We start from the raw sequence: 20,261 nt of genomic DNA, 5'->3' as shown, positions 1-20,261 counted from the left end.
TCTAGGCATTGACAGTAGGCACTCTCTTGGAAGGTTTGGGCAGCCCCAGCAGCAATTACTTTGCTTGTCGGAGCCATTGGAGCCACGGCGGCTGGGTAACTTGCTCTGAGCTTTGAACAGTTAGAAAAAGGAAGAGAAAACCTTCTTAGAGCCCTGCCCTTTAGGAGCTTCTGTGCACACGCACACATTCACACGTGTTCGCATACCTTCATTTGCCTGTTTAATCTGCTATTTCAGTACTCATTGCCAGCAGACTCTCACTGAAAATGAGTCCTCCCTTCAGTGATGCGGATTGCCGTCAGCCAGTTAATAAACACTTAAGTGCCTACCATAGTCCAAGTGCTGCGTCAAGGGCTGGGGACAGGACAAAAGACAGCCCCTGCCCCTCGAGGAGCTCACAGTTTAATTGAGGAGGCAGAAGCCAATACGTATAATCTTACAACAAGAGAAGTAGCAAATATTGGAAAGAGAGAAGGGCTGGGGGAAATCTTCTGTAGAAGGTCAGACTTGAGTTAGGACTTGGAAGAAGCCAAGGAGGTCAGTGGTTAATGCAGAGGAGAGAGAGCATTTCTGGGTTGGAGGATGGCTGGAGCTGAGAGATGGAGAGTCTTGTTTGTGGAAGAGCTGGGAAGCCAGGACCACTGGCTCAGAGTCCATGTGGGAGGAGTCTGGAGAGAGGTAGGAGGGAGCCAGGTTAGGAAATCAAACAGAACGTTTTCTCTTTGATCCAGGAGAAGATTGGGAGCCCCTGGGGCAGGGAGCAAAGACCTTAGGATGGATCAGAGGCAGGCAGAGCCACCTATTGAGATAGTCCAGGTGTGAGGGGTTGAGGGCCTGTGCCAGGAGAGAAGGGAAGAGTATTGGCAAGATAATGCCATGGAACAATTCACAGGCCTTTCGCAAGCGGGTAGATGTGAGGGGATGAGAGGGCATTAGGTCCATTCTAAGGGGGAAAGAGACTGAATTCAGTTCTACGCCTGCTGAGCTTCAGACATCTACTGGAGATATGAGGCTTCAAGTCAAGAGATCTCTTAGGGCAGGACAGGAGATGGTCCTTACGTCCCTGGGAGCTGATGAGATCCCCCAGTGAAGTAGGAGAGCAGGAGAGAAGAGGGCCCAGGTCAGAACACCTGCAGTTGGTGGATGAAGATCCACCAATGGACACGGAGGAGCAATCAGAAAGGGGGGAGGAGGAGAAGCAGGAGAATTGGGGTGTCCTGAAAACTGGGCAATAAGAGAGTGTCAAGGAGGACAGGGTGGTCTACTGTGTCCAAGGCTGCAGAGAGGTTGAGGCAGATCAAGATTGAGAAAAGGCCATCAGTCACTTCAGAAAGACAGTTGGAATGGAATGAATGATGAGCTCAGAAGCCAGACTGTAAGGGGTCACAGTAGGAGGAGAGGCAGAGGAGGCACCTAGTGTAGATGCCTTTTCTAGGAGTTTAGCCCCAAAGGGCAGTGGTGAGCAGGGAGAGAAGGGTCAAGTGAAGGCTTTAGGTGGCCATTGCTTGTGGGTGCTAGAGTAGGGAGAGTGAAGGTAAGTGAGAGAGAAGTGATGGCAGGGAAGGTGACCTGTTGGAGGAACTGAGGTGGTCAGGAGTCGGGTCTCCTCCTCATGTGAGACAGGAGTAAACAGGGAGAGAGGGCAGGTGAGGAAGAGGGGCATGGGGGAAGCTCACAGCAAAAGGGCTTCATTTTTTTCTCTAAATTGTGAGGCAAGACTCAGTTGAGAGTGGGGGGTCCATCCAGCATGCCAGAGGGCCTCCTTTCTACTTTCTTTTTTTTTCTGATACCGTGAAGCCGTCCGCCCTCTGGGATCTTTTCACCTTCCCACAGGGATTAGCCCACCTTCTTTCTGGGAACATCCTTAGCATCCCTCTTCCTGTTCAGTCCTTGCTTAATAATGGGCTAGTGCCTACTGTGCCCTCTCATTAGCTATTCCTGTGTTTCCTTTGAGTAACCCTTAGTTCTTGATAGACTGGAATTTAGTCATTTAAGGCCATACAGCCTCACTACAAGACTAGTGTTAGAAAGCTGAGAGCTCTGATGTGCCCCCCAAATGGTGGAAGTTTCCCAGAGGTGACTGCTGCGTGACAGTCAGTAACATGCTGGTCATCCACCCACAAGAGCATTAGAGCTTTTCAGTGGTCGCCTTCCAGGACAGAAGGAAGCAGCTTTAGATTAGAGAAATGAGACTTTTGTGGATTGCAGAGGGACCCTGGGAGTCATGGAGATGCCCAGCCTGCAAATTGACCGGTACCTTTGTGCCTTCAAAGAAGAGATGATGGAGGAAGGCCCACCTGGTGCAGAGCCTTAGGAGGCTTGAGGAGAAAGGATTAGACCAGACACCGAAGAGGGTGAGGTGGAGAGACAGAGGAGTGGAAAGGATTGCTAGGGCCCAGCTGGACTTATTAAAGAAAAGAACAACACTTTTCATTCATTTAAATTCTTTTGCTTAAAGGTGGTTCCCAAACTTTTTTGGCCTGGCGCCCCCTTTCCAGAAGAAATATGACTTAGCCCTCCTGGAAATTAATGTTTTTTTTTTCTAAATTTTAATAGCAATTAATAGGAAAGATAAATGCCCCTGTGGCCATCACTGCCCTCCTGGATCGCTGCAGCACCCACCAGGGGGCGGTAGCGTCCACTTTGGGAATCACTGGCCTCATCATTTAGGAATCATCTAAACTTTAGATGCTATCGTTAACAATTTGGAAGCACATCATTAGGATAATGGCTATCGGTTGAAGTCACGGCTTCCACGTGGCACCATTAGGGATGTGTGAGATTCAGTTGTGGTTTTTTGGTCTTTGGCAGAGTCGAGAAGAAAGAACGAGCACGGTTAAAAACGGTGAAATTCAATTCTAAAACAAGAGGAGATAAAGGGGTAAGTGTGAAATCTTGACATTTTAAGTGACATAAATCTGAATAACAATGATTGTCTCTTGTTTTGGTTGATCTAGATTGTTAAATTCAGGAGGATCTTCTGCCTTTTAGAAATGAGTATAGTTTCCCCAAATTATGTTGACAAAAACTATTCTTAGCAACATCTTTTCGATTAATGGTCTTGTTTCTGAAAAACAGATTTCCCTCCAGAATTATTTGGCAGTCTTGTCACTAATAATAGGAGAATAATTCCAGGGTGAACCTTTGAGTGGGTTAGAAGAACTCAGACTGAAAGATATTGTTACAAGAACACTAGGCAGGGGCAGCTGGGTGACTCAGTGGATTGAGAGCGAGGCCCAGATGTGGAAGGTCCTGGGTCCAAATATGATCTCAGACACTTTCCAGCTGTGTGACCCTGGGCAAGTCACTTAACCCCCATTGCCTAGTCCCTTACCACCCTTCTGCCTTCTAACACAGAATAAGGGTTTGAAAAAAAACAAGAACACTATGCATCCGTTCCTAGAACTGTCCTGGTTGTGTTTCTGAGATCACTGCCAGATTTATGATTGCTTCAGGCTTATTTGGAGAGTCCAAATGACCTTTGAATTTCAGATGCCCTGATCAGTGGCCATCATTAGAACCCGTGGCCCATGTCCTTTTCTGTCTGCTGCAATGACCAGTTAAAGGCTCTACAGGAATCTTGTTAGGATCAGAGGCAGAGCATAGGACCCTGGCATGAGAATGAAAACGCACTTTTCAGGCTTCCCAAAGCCAACCAGTTGCTTGGTAAACGCCAGTGAACGCTTGCACTCGAACCTTCACGGAGGGGTTGTAGTCCCCTGGGTCACGCTTTGAAAGCCAAATGCCAGTGCTGTCCTCTCAGTTTCAGCTGCCGTCTGGATACGTTTCCCGTTAGGGGAGAGATTCCCATCCCGCTTCTGCCGGGAACTTGCTTTGGGATGTTGGGCCAAGTCAAAGCCAAAATGATCTCCAAGATTCTTCCGGCTCAGAACTGAAGCTCTCTTATTGTCTCTCCTGTCCCCCTCCCCCTCCCCGCCCCCCACAAAGGCACTTCTCGGTGTACCAGGGATTCCTAAGAGATTCCTTTGGTGCTAAAGTGCAGCATTAACTAGCAACACACGGGCCTTGGATAGTTTCTAGACCTCTGGGAGCCCCTCATCTTGAGCTGAGCTTTGAACTGAGAATAAGTATTCTTTGGAGCCATGAAATCTGCCCCCACCATGAGTCTGTGATGGGGTCAGGGCAGGAGAGCCCCGAAAGTCCACAACGTTTTGGCTGTGTTACGCCTTGAGCAATGTCAGAAGGAAGGAAGGGGGCTGGGAACAGTGCTTAGGGCTCAGGCGAGCCGGGAGGCTTGGGCTTGGGCGGCAGCCCTTCTGCACTGTGTCACCCAGGAAGTAGGTCCACGTGACCGTGAATTGCATGTTGTCACTTGTACAGCCATAAGTAGTTAACTGAATTAACCATGTTGGAATCGTAGCCTCGTTGGTTGACTCTAACCCAGTTTGTCCACAGTCACCGTGTCCTAACACCAGCACCCAGAACATGCATGATAGGAGTGGGGGCGATACGCTTGCCATTGATAGAGAACTGCCTGCCTCCCGGCTCTGTGGCCTCCTCTGCTCCCCAGCTTTCTTCTCCCTTCCGCTGTGAACTTGGAGCATTTGGGTTTCTCGTTTAAGCTTTCGTACATGCTTGTTCCAGAGGGGCCGGTATGAAAGTTTAAATAGCCAGCTGGGTTCCGGGTTCACCTGCCAGCAGCATCGGTGGTGAAGGGGGCTCCGTGGCAGCTCAGCTTTCTTTGGGGCAATGGAGAAACTGGCAGCAGCGAGCGTTCTCTCACCGCGGGGCTCTCTCTGCGCCTTCTTGCCTTTCGCTTGGGCCGCTTTCACTCGTGCTCAGTTCTTCAGCGGGGCAAGGAGGAGTTAATATTCATTTTAATACAATTAATACCTTTCGACTAACCAGCAATTCTGCCTCTTCTGTGTTCCTGTGATATCTTCGGATGCCACACTTGGATTTTTCCCAGCCGAGACTCCTAACTTTTTTGATTTCATGTTTCTTTTGGTGGTTTGCTGTGAAACTGACTCTGACCACGTCACATGCAGTGGGGGAGGGGGGGGCACTTGTTTTGGTGGACAGTCCATCCAAGAACAACCACATTTTGCTAAACTCAACCCCAGCCCTTCTTCTTTCCTGAAGGAACCAAAGTGCTTCCGTGGCCCTTTCCGTATTCTTTTCTGTTTGAGTTCAGTTAAGGCTCTTTCTCTAAAAGATGCTACTTGGCCCATAGTCCACGTGCCACATTCCTTCACTTAAACATTTTGTCACAGCATAGAATGGCTTCCTCTTGAGACATTAATGATGACATCCTTTCCTTGACTAAGAGAACATACAGTGCAAGAGTGGCGGCCTTTTTAGTTTTTAGAAAGAACAAAGCCAGACCGAGTTACTGTTAGTCTGGGGAAGTGTAGGTCACTTCAAGGTGATCGCATTAATTCTGATGCCGTCTTGCCCTGCATCATCTCCACAATCCTATCTGGGCCTTAAATGATGCCCTCCCCAACAGGTGCCCCCAGGGGAGAGTCGGGTTTAGAACTAGGAGAGAGTGCTTGGGGATCTCCAAGGAAACCAAAGGTGCTCTTCCCTTGCCTAGAAAACGATTCCCACGAAAATGTTGGGTCTTGGATCTGATTTTGCACAGCCTGTAGTCCTAGACAGAACTTGAGCGAAGCAGGGACAGTGTCCTTCCTGTTTCCTTCTTCCTGCCTGCCTCTGGAGAAATGAGTAAAACTTAGTCAACTCCAGACAAGCCCTCCCGTGGCTGTGGCCTGGTGTGGATCGCATCACACTGTGCGCACACCCTCAGACAGGGTGGAAAGCCTCATTTTGCTCAAAGACAAAATTAAGGAAGTCGATTCAAACAAATCTGTCTGAACCACAGATTAGAAGAGTCACCCTCTTTGAGCACTGAGCATGCTCAAAAAACCAGCCAGTCTAGCCCCTGCTCGTGAAGAGCACATGTGCTACTAAGTGAGGGGAGAGGGTGGTCAGGGAGAGTGGCCTGGACACATCGGAGGGGGAGGAGGGATCAGGGAAGACCTCAGGCAGAGGAAGCACCTGGAAGGAAGGGAGCGATCCCCAAAGTCAGTGAGGATGGTAGCTAACATTTCTATATCACTTTTATTACTTAGCACTTTACATATTTACATCTCATTTGATCCTCATGACAACCACCCTGGGAGTAAATGTGGTTCTTATTAGGCCCATTTTTCAGGTGAGAAAACTGAGGCATAGACTGTCTCAGTGACTTGCCCTGGATCATAGCTAGGAAGTATCTGCTATTGAATTTGAACTCAGGTGTCTGGCTCTCAAGTCCAGGGCCCTGTCCACTTTGGCTCCACATAGCAAACTCTCTCCTCATGTCTGTCATTCAGAGATGAAGCAAGGCCACTGAGAAGGAACCATCAGATAGGAAGGGAACCAGGAAGGAGCTATGTGGCCAGCAGGAGGGCTTGGTCAGCAGTATTTGAGGCTGCAGAAGGCCGGTGAGACTTAACAGTTAGGAGGTCACTGGTTACCTTGGCGGTGGCTCTGGCCTTGAGAGTTCAATCGCAGAAGTGGGGGAGGTGAGGCAAGCTCGGGTTATTCTTTCCTAGGAGCTCGCCATTGAAAGGCAGATGAGAGAATGGTACTGGGAGGAGATGACCAGGAGAGTCCGGACGTGTGTTGCTTATTTCCCCCGAACACATTTGTAGATAGCAGGGAAGGAGCCGGCCAGGCAGCAGGGAGATTTGAACTAGAAGGGGGTGAGGCAGGTGGCCCTGAAGGAGGAAGCCCCCAAAGGAGACCATCCCAAGGATCTAAGAGGCCAGCCAGTCTGATCTGGATCTGACCAGCATACCCAGTGAATGGTCATCACCAGTTCTGGAAGCAGCCAACTTTGTTAGACAGTCGGTTATTTCACTTGGGATAGCCGGGATAATGAGGACGGGGTCCCTGATGGCAAGCCCACCTTGGCCTCTTGTCTGTGTGTGCCACCGCTGCTAGATGATGTCCTGAAGGGCCAAGCGGAAGTCTCATTCCTGTTGACCCTCACACAGCTCTTGCTTCTCCCAAGTTGTTTCTTCTCCAGGATAAATGGGCCCATTTGCTTCAGCCCACCAGCATATAGCAAGAGAACCTCAGTTATCCTGAGCCCATCCCCCTTATCATTACTTCCCACATGGTGGCCAGAACCAAATAAAATGTCCCAAATGTGGTCTCCCCAGGGCAGAGGAGAGTCTTTTTGTCTACTTTGTTCCTCCACGCACCTCCCGATCGGCCTTCCTTTCTTGGCTATCACATCATACATAGGAAGCGTGCAGCCCACCAAAGACCCTCGTTCTTTCTCAAGTGAGCGTGGATCAAACTGTACTTCCCAAGCCAAGCTATATTTGTCAGGTTGTTTTCTTGAACCCAAGACTTCACAGTTCTCCTCATTGAGGTCCATCTGGCTTGGTTCAGCCCCACATTCTAGCCTTTCGAGGTGTCGGCTAATCCTTTAGAGTTTTGTGTCTCTAAGTGAGATGGACATCTGAGGCACCCTCCTGAAGGGGGATATTGAACCACCGATGCTGGTGCTCTGGGCCCACTGGGTCACCAGTTCTAAATTCACCGGCTACCTCTTACCTCTCCACTGGAAGTGGAAGAAACTAGATCCCTTCTTTAGCTGAAAGCTAGGCAAACTCTCCTCGGGCCTCCTCCAGAAGAGGAGGTCCAACAGGGAAGGTAAAGCAGGGTCTCCCCAAAATGACCGAGTGAGAGTCACAGACGGGAGGCGAGAGGCTACGTGTTAGCAGTCGTTAGGAGGAGTCATGCTGAGATGCACCAGAAGGGATGACTTGAGGCTAGCTAGCAAGCAGCAGAATGTTGATGGTCAAAAGCCAAGAGGTCCTGGCATTCCAGGGGAGAGCTTCATTGAAATGGGCCAGGCCAAAATTGAGGTGTCTGCCCCACCCCCGAGGCAGCTCAAGGCATTCTGGGATTGCTTGGTTCTAAGTACCCAGCAAGACTGAAAAATAAATGACGGCAGTAGTAAATTCACCCTTGTGAACACCTTAAATTAGTCTAGAAGCAGGATGCCCAGATGATTCTCATGTCCCTATTGGCGATTCCATCAATCCTTTTTGCTTTTGTTCTTGGGAGAGGATTGGAATTGGGTTTGTCCAACCTGGTATCTGAATCTGTCTTAAAGAGAGGAGGGAAGAATCCCACGTGAGAAGCAGAACTTTGGCACCACACTCTGGGCGGGGTGGAGGTGCCAGCGCCTACACTGTCTGGGCAGAGGAGAAAGAGCAGACCAGGAAGGAGTTTGTAGTGTTTTTGGTTTTGGGTTTTTTCTTCAGAATTCTTATTAAGAATGCTGCACAAATGGGTACCTCACGTAAGCAGCTATAAGCAAAGGGTAGCATACCTTGGGAAAGCCAATCTGAAAGCTGGGGTAATTTTCTAAGAATGATCTAACATCTTTATCCCCTAAAGGAGGGAGTGCCAGGGAAAGGGTCTGTATTTGGAGTCTCTGGGCCTGGGCTAGAATTTGGACTCGACACTTAGCAGCTTTGTCAGGCAAATCCCCATAAGCGAAGGAGCCACTCGGCAACTCTAAATGATCTGCTGCTGGTTTCAACCTGCCCTCAACTTGGGGCCCTTTTTTGCTGTGAATTCCAAGGAGGAAAACAAGCCTGCATTACCAGTGTGAATGAAGCTGCCCTCGTGCCTCCTCCCTCCCCCCCACCCCAACCTGCCAGGACCCTTCGCCTCAAGGGCTCAGCCTGGGAGACACCTAGTAGGCACCAGTCATTGCCATCACTCTCCTTTGCCTTTTTTTCTCCCCTCTGACAAGGAAGGGGGCAGGGATTCAGTCAGGCACTTGGTAAGGCGAGTGGCCTGCGGTGCCCTCAGATACATGGCCCAAACAGGTTCTGGGAAGAAGATGGATTGACATTGGTGTGATGCCTTCTGGTAGCGGCTCAGCCAATCAGAAGCCTTCTTTCTTTTCTTAAGTCAAGTAGCAAGACGTCCATTTTCAGCAGCCAGTCGGTGCTTCTGCTCTTGGCTGTGCCATGGCTGAATCCAGGGGTTTGTGTAAGCTCAAAAGATCACTTTGTTTGTGGTGAAAATGAAAATTCAGTTGAGTTCTAAACTGCATGTTGTGGTCAAGAGAGTCGGCTTCCCCAGGGCTGCTAGGCTGGGCCGTTGTCCACACCGACGTTAGACCCCCTTTGTTTTGCCCCCTTCTCTTCTTCAGCAGTCACTCAATGGCAAGCGTAAAAAGAACCTCTTTCCCCGAAAGTTCCCCTTCTACAAGAGCAAGGACCAGAGTGAGCAAGAAACCAGTGACCTTGACCGTGAGTATGCGGGCACCAGCCAAGAGCCGCCATCTCTCACCCACGGGAGGCTGTTACCATGGAGACAGTTTCAAGAGCTGCCGCAGGTGATGAAGCCAGCTTCCAGCTTGGCACCTAGGGGCTCGTGGCATTTAAGCATCAGCGGAATTGGCACAACTACCCCTTTTCGAGATTGCCAACCATCACAGTGCTATCTCTTTAGCCTTCTAGAACTTAAGGTCCAGACGTTTGGGGCCTGTCCACCAACAGTGGTTCTTTGGCCTCTTTTACAGTGTTGATTCCCTGGAAGCCTCCGAGCCCCTGGGACGTGTCTCTGTAAAGCGTGTTCACCTGCCATGGTCTTGGAACTGTCTCTTGTTGTAGCGCCCACTTTGTACATGACTGACGACTGTTTTCTTTGATTATCTTTTTATTGCTTGCTCTCTGGGGACTACTCTCTACAGGAGATCCCCGACGACATGGGATCAAAAGGCCTGAGTAAGTGATCCAAATACTCTCATCCATCGACAGACCTGACTTTTCCAGATCATTCTCAGTTTAGTGGTAGTGGAGCCTCCTAACCTAGTCTGCTTTTAGACTTCTCCTGACCACACGCCTGGGTTTGCATTCGCTGTAAACCCCGTCTTCTTGGTTTTGTTTCTCTACTTATTTACCTGCAGGGATCACGACACGCTCCTCTGGGTAGTCCAAAACACATTTTCCTCTTTGTAATACTTCGCTCTGGGGGGTTTTTTAAATTGGTGTTTTTAAAAAACTAAAACTAAGCCTCCCAGTGCGAATGCTGACTCCAGATCGAAACTGGAAGCAAGATTGGGCTACCCCTGGATGCCCTGGTTTTCCCGCTCAGTTGGAGTCTTTGAGCAAAGGCTGGATGGGGGTTTGTTGGAGCTATTGGAGAGAGAATTCCTGTGCATGGCAAAGCTTCCCAGGGTCCCTCCAAACTCTGTAGATTTCCTAAATAACCCCTTAGACCTTTGCTGGCACTCCAGAACTTCAGAGTTAGGAGAGACCTTAATGGCCATGAAGTTAATTTACCTTTGGGACTAAATGCTAAAAAGCAATCAGCATCCCAGCATTAATGTACAAAATGTGGGATTACTAAGAGGAAAAGAGTTTCAGGAAACTTGCTGTAGGAAGAGGCTCATAATTTAGAAAGCAAATGAGAGACATGCCAAAGCCTCAGACTCTGCCCCCTTTTTAAAAGGAAGCACACGCAAGGAGATGGGGAGAAGAGAGCGAGAGGGGCCGGTGGTCTGATTCGCTTCTCTGTTCAGATGAATGTCCTAGCAAAGGCAATCTTTCTTTTGGCCTCGTGGAGCAAAGTTAACAAATTCGTTTTCTATAGAGCAAAACATTCAAGTTCATCTTTTCTGCATTGCTGTCATGTGAAAAATCTGTCCGAATACCTTTGCGGATCTCACGAGACCTTCGTTTGGTCTGAGTGATCACCTGCTTCCAATTTGACTCCAGCTATAAGCATTGATTATCCTCCCACCATCATCATCGTCCCTAAGCCTTCCAGTCCCTTCCTCTTTTGGAACCTGGTTGTCATTTATGGGCCTCGTCAAAGTCGGCTTTAAGGTTCGGGTCCGTTTCTACCTCCCTACGCCTCACTCCTTCCCACTGGAACTTTGCTTTCTGAGGACAGATGACGAGTATTACATGTCACAATTTCGTCATCTTGTTTGCTGCAGCCTTTTGCTTTTAGATAAAAGGATACGAAGTAAATGTGGATAAATTAAAACTTTTCCTCTTCCAGAAGCAAAAACTTGTAGCAAGTTTTAAAACATATGCTATACGGAGCCACTTTGTCTGACTTTCCGCGTCTGACTCACTTCTCTAGATGTTTGTGGGAGAAGAATAAGAAACTGACCATAGAACAGAGTTTGATCTCAGATGAAGTGATAATGTGAGGGAGACGTCTTAGTGACTCCGGATGGTCCAGCATCTGTCCTGAGAAATTCAGGGAGGGGGCTATTCTGGAGGCGGCGTGCAGGGCCGGCAGACGTCCTGCTGACCAGACCTTTGGATTCTAAGAGAAATCTCTTGGATTTTTCCATCCAGACTACTGTAGGCCAGCAGCCCCTCAGGCCTCAGAAAACTATTTGGCTAGGGTGAGATCAGAGATGAATGTGACGCCCTCCCCAGCTCTGGAGGAAAACACTTGTGAGCCTTAGGAAAGCGGGAGGGCCTCGAATTCCTTTTCTATTGATGAATGATCCTCCCATTCTCTGCCACCTGATATTTGTAGCATTTCGTGGATTTTCACATTGACAGCAATGCCCACGTCAAAGTAGTTTGATGTTTGATGTGAAGCATCAGCATCATGGCTTGAGGTCAGAGATAAGAGACCTCGTTTTCCGGGGAGGTGCTCTTCTCCCCATCTCCAGCCCCCAGTGCCGGAACTAAACATACAAGTATACTGTAGGAGGTGAACGCTTCGAGGAGCTTTGCCTTTAGCACTGACCAGACCTCCAGTGCCCGAGGCCACCCATCCCTCAGGAATGTGTAAAGAATGCAGCCACCTACCTGCTCTAGTCCTAAAAAGTTCGTGCTTTTCTTTTCAGAGTGGTTTCTCCCTCTCTCTTCCTCACTCTTTTAGAGCTCCGATTCCAGGAGACTCGCTGGGTGATAAGGTGTAGCTGATGCCTGTCTTGCATCTTCCTATCAAAGTATCTAGAATCCACCCCTTTTATCAGTGAAGTATTTCCAGCCACCATATATTGAGGTCTTCACGGTCTCTCGACATTCTGACTCTCCTTTCAGCGTTTGGATGCCTTCCAGGACCCAAACCAGGCAGTCATAGTGTCCATTAGCATGAATGGCAGCCAGCAGGCCAACCAGCTCAGGGCGAGTGAGGGAGCGAGACACCATCCGAGAGTCATTGGTGGTGCGATAGTAAGACGTGAAGCTTAGTTTGTAGAGACAGGAATCCCCTTAAAGGGTTGCTGGTTTTAGGGAAACCATCTGTCCAGTCCAGCTCACTAGCAATGTTGGTCTCTGTTCAGTGCTTACTCTTCAAAATGCTGTCGTAGCTGTAAGTCACAGCCTAGCGTCATCGCTTTCATTTCGGAAGCCCAGTGTTGCCTTTTTACTTTTTCCTTCTCTTTTATTTTCTTTGAAGTTCCAGAATTTGGTTCTTCAAAAAGTCTTTCTCCATAAACTCAAAACAGGAGCTAAATGTTCTCTCGCCCGCCCTAGCATTAGAAGAAAGGAATTGGGCTAAAGAAAGCCTTGAACTGGCAAGCCTCAGCCTTTGAAAATGTCCGCACGCAAAATCTGTTTCACTTAATGTCCCCAGAAGACAGAGGCTTCAGTTACACCTTTCGAGCCCTTCCTCATCCTCTTATGAGGACTGGCGGCTCATAGTCTCTATTTTAGGTTATTCCAGAGCCATTTCCAGTGTCCCTAGATAACTTCTCTTGCCTGATTTAGGTGTTTTGTGTCTAAAATGGAAATTCAGAAGAATCATTTTATAATATCTTTGCTTCTACGTGCTTTGTGTCTCTGTTGCTCGTAATGTCTGCTTCTCCTTATTTTGATCATTTTTCTCACTCAAATTCATGACATTGCGGTTCCTTATTTCTCCATTGTGTTGCAATTTCAGAGCATGTGACTTCTAATGCCAGCGATAGTGAAAGTAGTTACCGTAAGTGTTTTATTCCTTCTTTCTTTTTAATCCTTGATAATATGTTTTCCTATATTTCCCTTAATGTTTATTGCAAATGTTGAACGTCAGCTCTTCCATGACAGGGGAGCTCTGGAAAAGTACAATTGAAGCAGGTCGTTTAACACCTCAGCGATCCCCATTTTTACTAAGTGCATAATATATAATACCCGACCACGCTGTAGAAGAAAGACACTCTTTGTTTGAAGAGAACTTGCTTTTTTGTGCTTTCATTAGATTATAAGATGATTTCTAACAGCAGCAATAAAGTCACCTCTGGTTTTAGGTTAATTATCATAATCCAGTCCCAGATTTTAAGGATTCATTTCGCCTTTTTGCATGCCACCGACTGGGATTTCTATCAGCTAACCTTTGCGAATTGCCACCCATTTTGGCCAAACAAACAAGAAACCATCAAATAAACTCTAAATGGCATTTAAAATTTGCTGACAGAATCTCTTTTGTTAATTGGCACTTTAATCTGGTCCACTTGAGAGCCTTTTGGGTTTTGGTTTTGGTTTTTAGATTAAACGTCTAAGAATGTTAAGTTGGTTGACAAATTTGGGGAAGAAGAGGGGAGGAAATGGGGCTGTTTAGTTTAAATCCTAGCTTTTTTTTTTCCAATTAAAATTGCCTTTCTGACTTCTTTTTACTGCTCTCTAATCTGAAAGTAATCTTGGTTACAGATGAGTATGGTTGTTCAAAAGGTCGACTCCATTTCTATGTGTTTTTGCCCTTGTGTTTTTCCACGGTGACAGTATATACTTTTCACCCTCATTGTTAGTGGACGAGGTTTGCTCTTACCAGACAGTGTTCCCCTTGACCCACTTTTGACTAAGTAGAAAAAAATGACTTCTTCTGTAAGGCAGCTCCATTCCTGATGGGGGGCAGGGTGGGGGGAGCAGAAGCTATACTAGACAGGTGAAGAGCTGGGTGACTCACTAGTCCAAAGAGGTCAGGAGAGTATGTACTGTCTCCCTCACCCCACCCACCCACCCCATACATGCATGAGCTTTTGAAGACATGAAGACATCAGGGCCGCATGTTTTTGTCTTAGATCTGTAAGTGTTTTACTCGCAATAACTGAAAAATGACCCAGGCAGCAGCATCTCTCTCCTATTTGAGGACTTAATACCATCCACCGAAAGTTTAAAACAAAACGAAACAGAGAGTCGTGCTCAAGGCTTCTGAAAGGAGGGAAGGTATTGAGGGCAATATTTGGGCCAAGATGGGCCTCTCGCCTGCCATTCATTGAATGCTGCTGTCAGTGAATTCTACGCAGTAGAACTCATGAGTTCAAGAACCCCAAAAGACATTTCCCAGATAGGTGGCTTTCGTTGAACGACTCACCAGTGAAAGGGCTGCCTCACACTTGTTTGTCTTAGAAACTCAGAACGTCACGGATACCCACCGTGTATCGGCTCGGTTTTGACCACCCATAAGGGTTTTCGTTTGTTGGAGTTAGGTGTGATTACATTTTTAGATTTTTCTTGACCAACTTTGCCTCATTTAATTATAATTCATAGACTTTGGAGGATTTTTACGTAAGATGCCTTCCAGCATGCTAACACTCGACTTTCAGAGGAGGAATGTGGCAGCTGGAGCACATTTCAGACACTTGCCTTTGACATTTAAAAAAGCTCTTAACTTCAAAGCCGAATGTGTGAGCTCTTTCATTTCATTCCAAGCTGTCTTTCCTTCTTCTGGAGTGCGAAAGACTTGGATCTCGTCTGCACCCATTTCTAACGTAACAGAAATGTCACTAGACACACGAGGCGTCCATTTCTTAGAATGTTAGGTGCTTCGTTTTCTCGGTGGAATGCAGGGACCTCCTTTAGGAGTGAGGTGGAAAGGCCTTCACAGCCTTCCGTCCTCAGAAAGCACATTTCGCATCTGCCCCATTTTATAGCTTTAAAAATCAATTATGGTGATCGTTTCCCTCCACCCAGTGACAACAGCTCTAAAAGGAGATTTAACAAATAGAGCAGCATGAAATGAGACGCTGTAAATTGGGTGTTTCGAAGGAGAGTCGGGGTCTTTTGCATTTCTCAAGCTCATCGTTTTGATTTGATGGTTTGTCAGTTCTCTTCGTGAATGTTGCCATGACCAGTTTATTAGGTGAAATGTTTTCTTTGGTGACTCACTTTTTTAATCTAGAAAAACACACGTTTTACATGTAGAGATGGGGGGGGATGGGTGGCTGGACGGTATTCATTCAGTTCTTTCTAGATTTTCTTATCTGCCTTTTAACTTTCTAATAGGTGGTCAAGAAGAATACGTCCTGTCCTATGAGCCAGTGAATCAGCAAGAAGGTTTGTGAACTCCACTGAATGTAAATGTTCTTCTCTGCCCAGAACCAAATGTGTAAAGTGCTCTTGCACCCTCCCTGACCTTGGAGGAGGGGAGGAAGCTGATTTCTTTTGAGGAAAGCCGTTGCGTTAGGGTCTTACTCTGTGTATTTGTTTCAGGAAGCCCGGCTTGACCTCCCTGTCATTTATACCATTTCTTCTTGGGGAAGGCTTAGGCAGGCATGTGCAAGTGGCCCAGTTAGCAGAGAGGAGAGCCAGGGGTCCGTACATAACAGGCAAGATGGATCCATGCTTGGCCCGCTGACATGTGGCCAGATCCAGTAGAATGAAATCTCATCGTGAAAAGGGTGCCCTGCGGTACAGCCAACCACCATTGCCAAGTTGAAGGGCTAAGAGCATGGGCAGACAGGGACTGCTCTGGAAAAAGATCCAGGGTCACAAGCTCGGGGATTCCTGGAATCATCGGCTTCTCTCTTGCTCTCTGCCCGAGTCAGACTTCATCTGATCTAGGCATCCCCTTTTAGGGCAGACATTGAAGAACTGGAGACTGGCCCAAGGAAGCAGGCAGCCAGGATGGGGAAAGGGAAGAGACCCAGAAAACCTCATAGTATCTTGTTCAGTACTGGAGGGGGCCGTGCCTTGGAAGAGGGATTCTCCCAAATCCGCAGCAGCAGATAGAGCAGCCGCGAGTGGGTGCCACCAAGGGACTGGTTTAGTCAGGATGTAAGGAAAAGCTTGATTGACACGGGAGTGCCTCAGAAAGGATGCTCAGAAGCCTTCAAGAAAACGCCAGGTAGGGTGAGTTGGAGAAATCAGACTGGATCGATCACCTGGAGGAGCCCGTTTGGTTCTGAGATTCTTTTGTCATGGGAATGACATGTGAGCTTTGAAAAACAGTTACTTGGGGGAGGGGTGCCCATTCCTTGCCCAGTGCTGAGAATTGTTCACAGCAGCAGTTAGACAGAGGACGAGGCGCCTGGCCTTCTTGCTAAGAAAGCCTCTGGTGAGTCATTATGATCATTCAGACTCCCTACCAGAGCCCCAAAGAGTGCGACCTACTCCAAGATGTTGCCAGTGTATTGGGGGGCCCTATCTGATGATAGACCTGGCACATTCCATTGTCTCAACTGCATTCTGGTTGGATATATCATGCGCGTGCCTACAAGGCAGATAAGAAGCCTTCCTTCGAAAGAGATGTTCACTCGCGCCTCTGGAAGGGCACTTACTAAACCAACAACAATCCTGGGGTAGGGATGCCCCCAAGGAACATCGGCATGCTGCAAGGATCGGGGTGGCTTCTGTGATCTGAAAGGCATTATGTCAGACCCAGAAGGCTTGAAACCAAATAAGAAAGAGAACATACACTATTTGGAGCTGGGAATTTTATCAGTTCTTTATTCCTCATAAATGTAACGGGTCAGTTTTGGGGGGGAGAGAGAGCGTCCACTGAGATGAGACGATACAACCCTTAAGCCTGCTATCTCCAGAGTCGACCAGCTGCCAGATCTTGCCATTTCTGCCTCATCTCTGCTCACTCGGCTACCATCTTAGTTCAGCCCTTAACCCTCAAGCCTCTCTGGGCCAGTGTGGAAGTCCACATTCTCTGTGACCAAGGTGATGACTGGCTGGGCCACAACTCCACGGAAGGAACACCCATGGCTCTGGGCAGCTCTAGGATAAAGGAGAGGAGACTGGTCTTCAGGGCTCTGTACCACCAGCTTGTTTATCTTCCAGCCTCACTGGACATGGCTCCACTTTCCATGCTCCACAGTCCATCCCTGCTGCTCTTCTCTCCATCTCTCACCCAAGGCCTTCCTCTCCCTGGTCCTTTGTCCAAGCTGTCCCCCAAGCCTGGAAGGTCCTCCCTCCTTATACCCCTATGGCTTAGCCCCACTGTAGCCTTTTTTTCTGATCCCTCCCAGACCACTTTGTCATTCCTTGCTTGCTTGCTTGCAATTTTTTTTTTCTTTTAGCCTTTACCTTCCACCTTAGATTCAGTACTGTGTATCAATTCTAAGGCAGAACAGTGGTAAGAGCTAGGCAGTGGGGGTTAAGTGACTCGTCCAGAGTCACACAGCTAGGACGAGAATTGCTGAGATCAGATTTGACCCCAGGACCTCCTGCCTCCAAGCCTGGCTCTCAATCCACTGAACCGCCTAGCTGCTCCTCTTTCTACTTTATGAACTTTATATTTACATTGAGTAAATGTTTCTGTGTCCTAACTGTCTCCCCATTGGAATTCTGGCTCACCGGAGTAGAGGCTGTTTCATTCATTGAACTTGTATCCCTCTGGTCTGACGTGATAAATAAGTATTTGCAATAAATATTTCTGGATGATGGAGACTAGCTTGTGAATAACCCTGTGGGCCAAGGGCTCATGTCTGGGTAACATTCGCTGGCATTTTCTCTCATGTTTGCCCTTCCTGCATAGGAGTTTTGGGAGTTTTTGCCTTCCTACATTATCTGAATCATCAGAACTGTCCCCGAATAACCTGCTTAAACACCATGCAGCAAACCAGTGTCCCCAAGTTCTTGGGCAATCCTGTCTTCCTCCCTCCTTCTTTAGCACGAATGTCCACTTTATAGCAGCTCTGATAGGCTGGCACTTTGGCAGCTCTTTTCTCCCAAGTTGGAAGGGGTCGTCGCCCACCTCAACGTCCTGACAGATGCAGGAACCTCCGTGTGTCCTTGCTGCCCACCCATCATTTCTCCTCTGAAATCAAAAACCAAAAAGTGTTCTCACTTGACTTCGCATCCCCTCCTCACCAGATCCGAGCGTTGAAGGAGATCTCGGCCTCCCTCTACTCTCGTCCACTCCCTGATAGACCCACCCGCTACTCCTTGCACTGTGGGACACTCCCGATGCTTAGAATGGTGATTTCTCCTTAGAGCGAGCCTAAACTTGACCTCTTTGCCTGGGGGGTGGGGGGGGTGGAATAAGGTCCAGAACGACTGACACGTCTCCTTCCCTGATTGCTCTTTCTCTGGTGACAACCTTTATATGACCCTTAGCCTAGTGCTTGCAGAGACCATGCCCAGGGCCTGGGGGCAGGAAGACCTGAACTCACATCCAGCCTCAGACTCTTCCTAGCTGGGTGACCTGGCCGAGTCAGTTTGCCTCTGTTTCCTCAACCATAAAATGGGAGTCTCAGAGTTATTGTGAGGGTCGAGTGAGACCATGTTTGTAAATCATTTAGCCCTATGCCTAGCACACAGAAGGTGCCACATAAATGCTTATTCCTTTCCTCCACTTCTCATCTCCTTGGGTCTTGAGGGAAGCTGCCTTGTTCGTGTCCCGTGAGGATCTCAGAGGGCAGAGACGTAGAAAGCGATGTTTCCAGCTAGATGCCGTCTTCCTTGACTGCTGGCATTACTGCAGGCCTGTGTGGGTCCCTTATTAGGAAGGAGGCTGTTTTCCTCTCTAGCCCAGGGATTGCTCGTGGTAGCAAATTTATTCAAGAACTCACCTGAAGTGCTTCTTCTCAGAGCACCTTTGGGCCCATAAAATGTGGATGTCGTCCTTGCCGAGGGGTCCCTTACACCTCTAGGGGCCAGGCCCTTGCTAGTGTGACGGGCTTATATCCCCTAACGTCTCCCCAAAAGTGGGTTATGTTGTGAGAATTGTTGTTGTAGTAAAAGATGTTCACTTATTTTCAATGAAGTTTTTAGTTCTTTAGTTTGAGGAATAACAATAATGTCCTTTATGATTGCACATTCGCCTTAAAAACTAACATCCCCATAAGCACACCCTAATGAAGTGCACCCCCGTTCCTGCAGGATTCTGAGGCTCTCGTTCTCCTGGTGCCAGAAGCCCTGCTGAACTGCCAGGCCTTGGTGCCTCAGCTAGTCCCATCCCTTTGTTTCCTTAAAGAGGGTACTTAACACGTGGATCCCTTTTATGGTCTGATGATGAAAAAGAAAGAGATTCCTCCTCTGTCCCTTTGTGTCCCATGCTGGGAGCCTTCTTGTCACCATGGACATTCCTGTTCCTGCCCGGAGTGACAAGGGCCTCAGCCTCCCTCTGCCCCTGTGGTCCGTGGAATGGCAGCCCTGGGGGTCGGGGGCTGTGGGAAGAGGAAAAAGAGCACAGCCATGTCACGTGTAGTGAGTGTCTTCCTTTCTGCCTGTCTAGTTAGTTATACTCGACCCGTGATCATTTTGGGACCCATGAAAGACAGAATCAATGATGATCTGATCTCAGAATTCCCTGACAAATTTGGATCCTGCGTTCCACGTGAGTACCCCGGAGCAGCCGTGTTTGTTTTGTTCTTTGCGAACTGCCCACCCTTCTCTGCGCTCTCCTGCAAACCCGAACCCTCTTTTAACCCCGGGCCAGTTCTCCCCTTTAACGCCTCGGGTCATCAAGTTGTTCTTCTCTTAAAAGACACAACTAGACCAAAGCGAGACTACGAGGTGGATGGGAGAGATTATCACTTTGTAACCTCAAGGGAACAGATGGAGAAGGACATCCAAGACCACAAGTTCATCGAAGCCGGGCAGTACAATGGCCATCTCTATGGAACCAGCGTACAGTCTGTGCGCGAAGTTGCTGAAAAGGTAAACAGCCTCGCTAGAAGGCTGCCTACGGAAAGAAATACGGGTGGTAGCCTGGAGCCAGACGGGGATGACACAGTAGGTACACACCCAACCCCCCAGGGAACGAATGGATGAGCTAAAGGAACCCAGCGGGGCTGGGAATGGGTGGTGAAGGAGAAATACAGTTAACTGCTACACCAGACTAGCCAGGGGTACCAAATTCTCTAGGTGGGTTCTTTGGTCTAGAGGAGAACAACAGGAAGATTTCTAAAACCAAGTTTGCTCTTTGTTTAGGGAAGGAAAGAGGGTGAAGGGTTTCGGACTCTTAGGGAAGATCCCGACTGTCATTTCACATGCTGGCTGTTCAGCTGGCCTTCCCTGCTAGACTAACAGACAGGCAGCTCAGCCTGGGGCTGGAGAGGGCCTGGGAGATTGGGATTCTCACACCACCGGTCCAAG

At 48.3% G+C, this 20,261-nt stretch overlaps 1 protein-coding gene across 5 annotated transcripts in view; it reads left to right on the top strand.

Moving 5' to 3' along the window:
• Window positions 1–20,261, top strand: part of DLG1 (discs large MAGUK scaffold protein 1) — a 267,052-nt gene that overhangs the window by 240,010 nt on the left and 6,781 nt on the right. For 2 of the 5 annotated variants that reach the window (XM_044670871.1, XM_044670869.1), the window contains 7 exons: window positions 2,812–2,881; window positions 9,734–9,767; window positions 12,898–12,939; window positions 13,629–13,664; window positions 15,219–15,269; window positions 19,399–19,500; window positions 19,651–19,823. In XM_044670871.1, the coding sequence (XP_044526806.1) occupies window positions 2,812–2,881; window positions 9,734–9,767; window positions 12,898–12,939; window positions 13,629–13,664; window positions 15,219–15,269; window positions 19,399–19,500; window positions 19,651–19,823 (508 nt within the window). Of the gene's footprint in view, window positions 1–2,811; window positions 2,882–9,190; window positions 9,291–9,733; window positions 9,768–12,897; window positions 12,940–13,628; window positions 13,665–15,218; window positions 15,270–19,398; window positions 19,501–19,650; window positions 19,824–20,261 lie in introns of all 5 variants that reach the window. The other 3 variants (XM_044670870.1, XM_044670868.1, XM_044670872.1) reach the window with 2 other exon arrangements.

Source organism: Gracilinanus agilis, chromosome 3 (assembly GCF_016433145.1).
Source record: "Gracilinanus agilis isolate LMUSP501 chromosome 3, AgileGrace, whole genome shotgun sequence".
In the NCBI taxonomy this organism is placed as follows: Eukaryota; Metazoa; Chordata; class Mammalia; order Didelphimorphia; family Didelphidae; genus Gracilinanus; species Gracilinanus agilis.
This window is presented reverse-complemented; position numbering and strand designations above follow the sequence as displayed.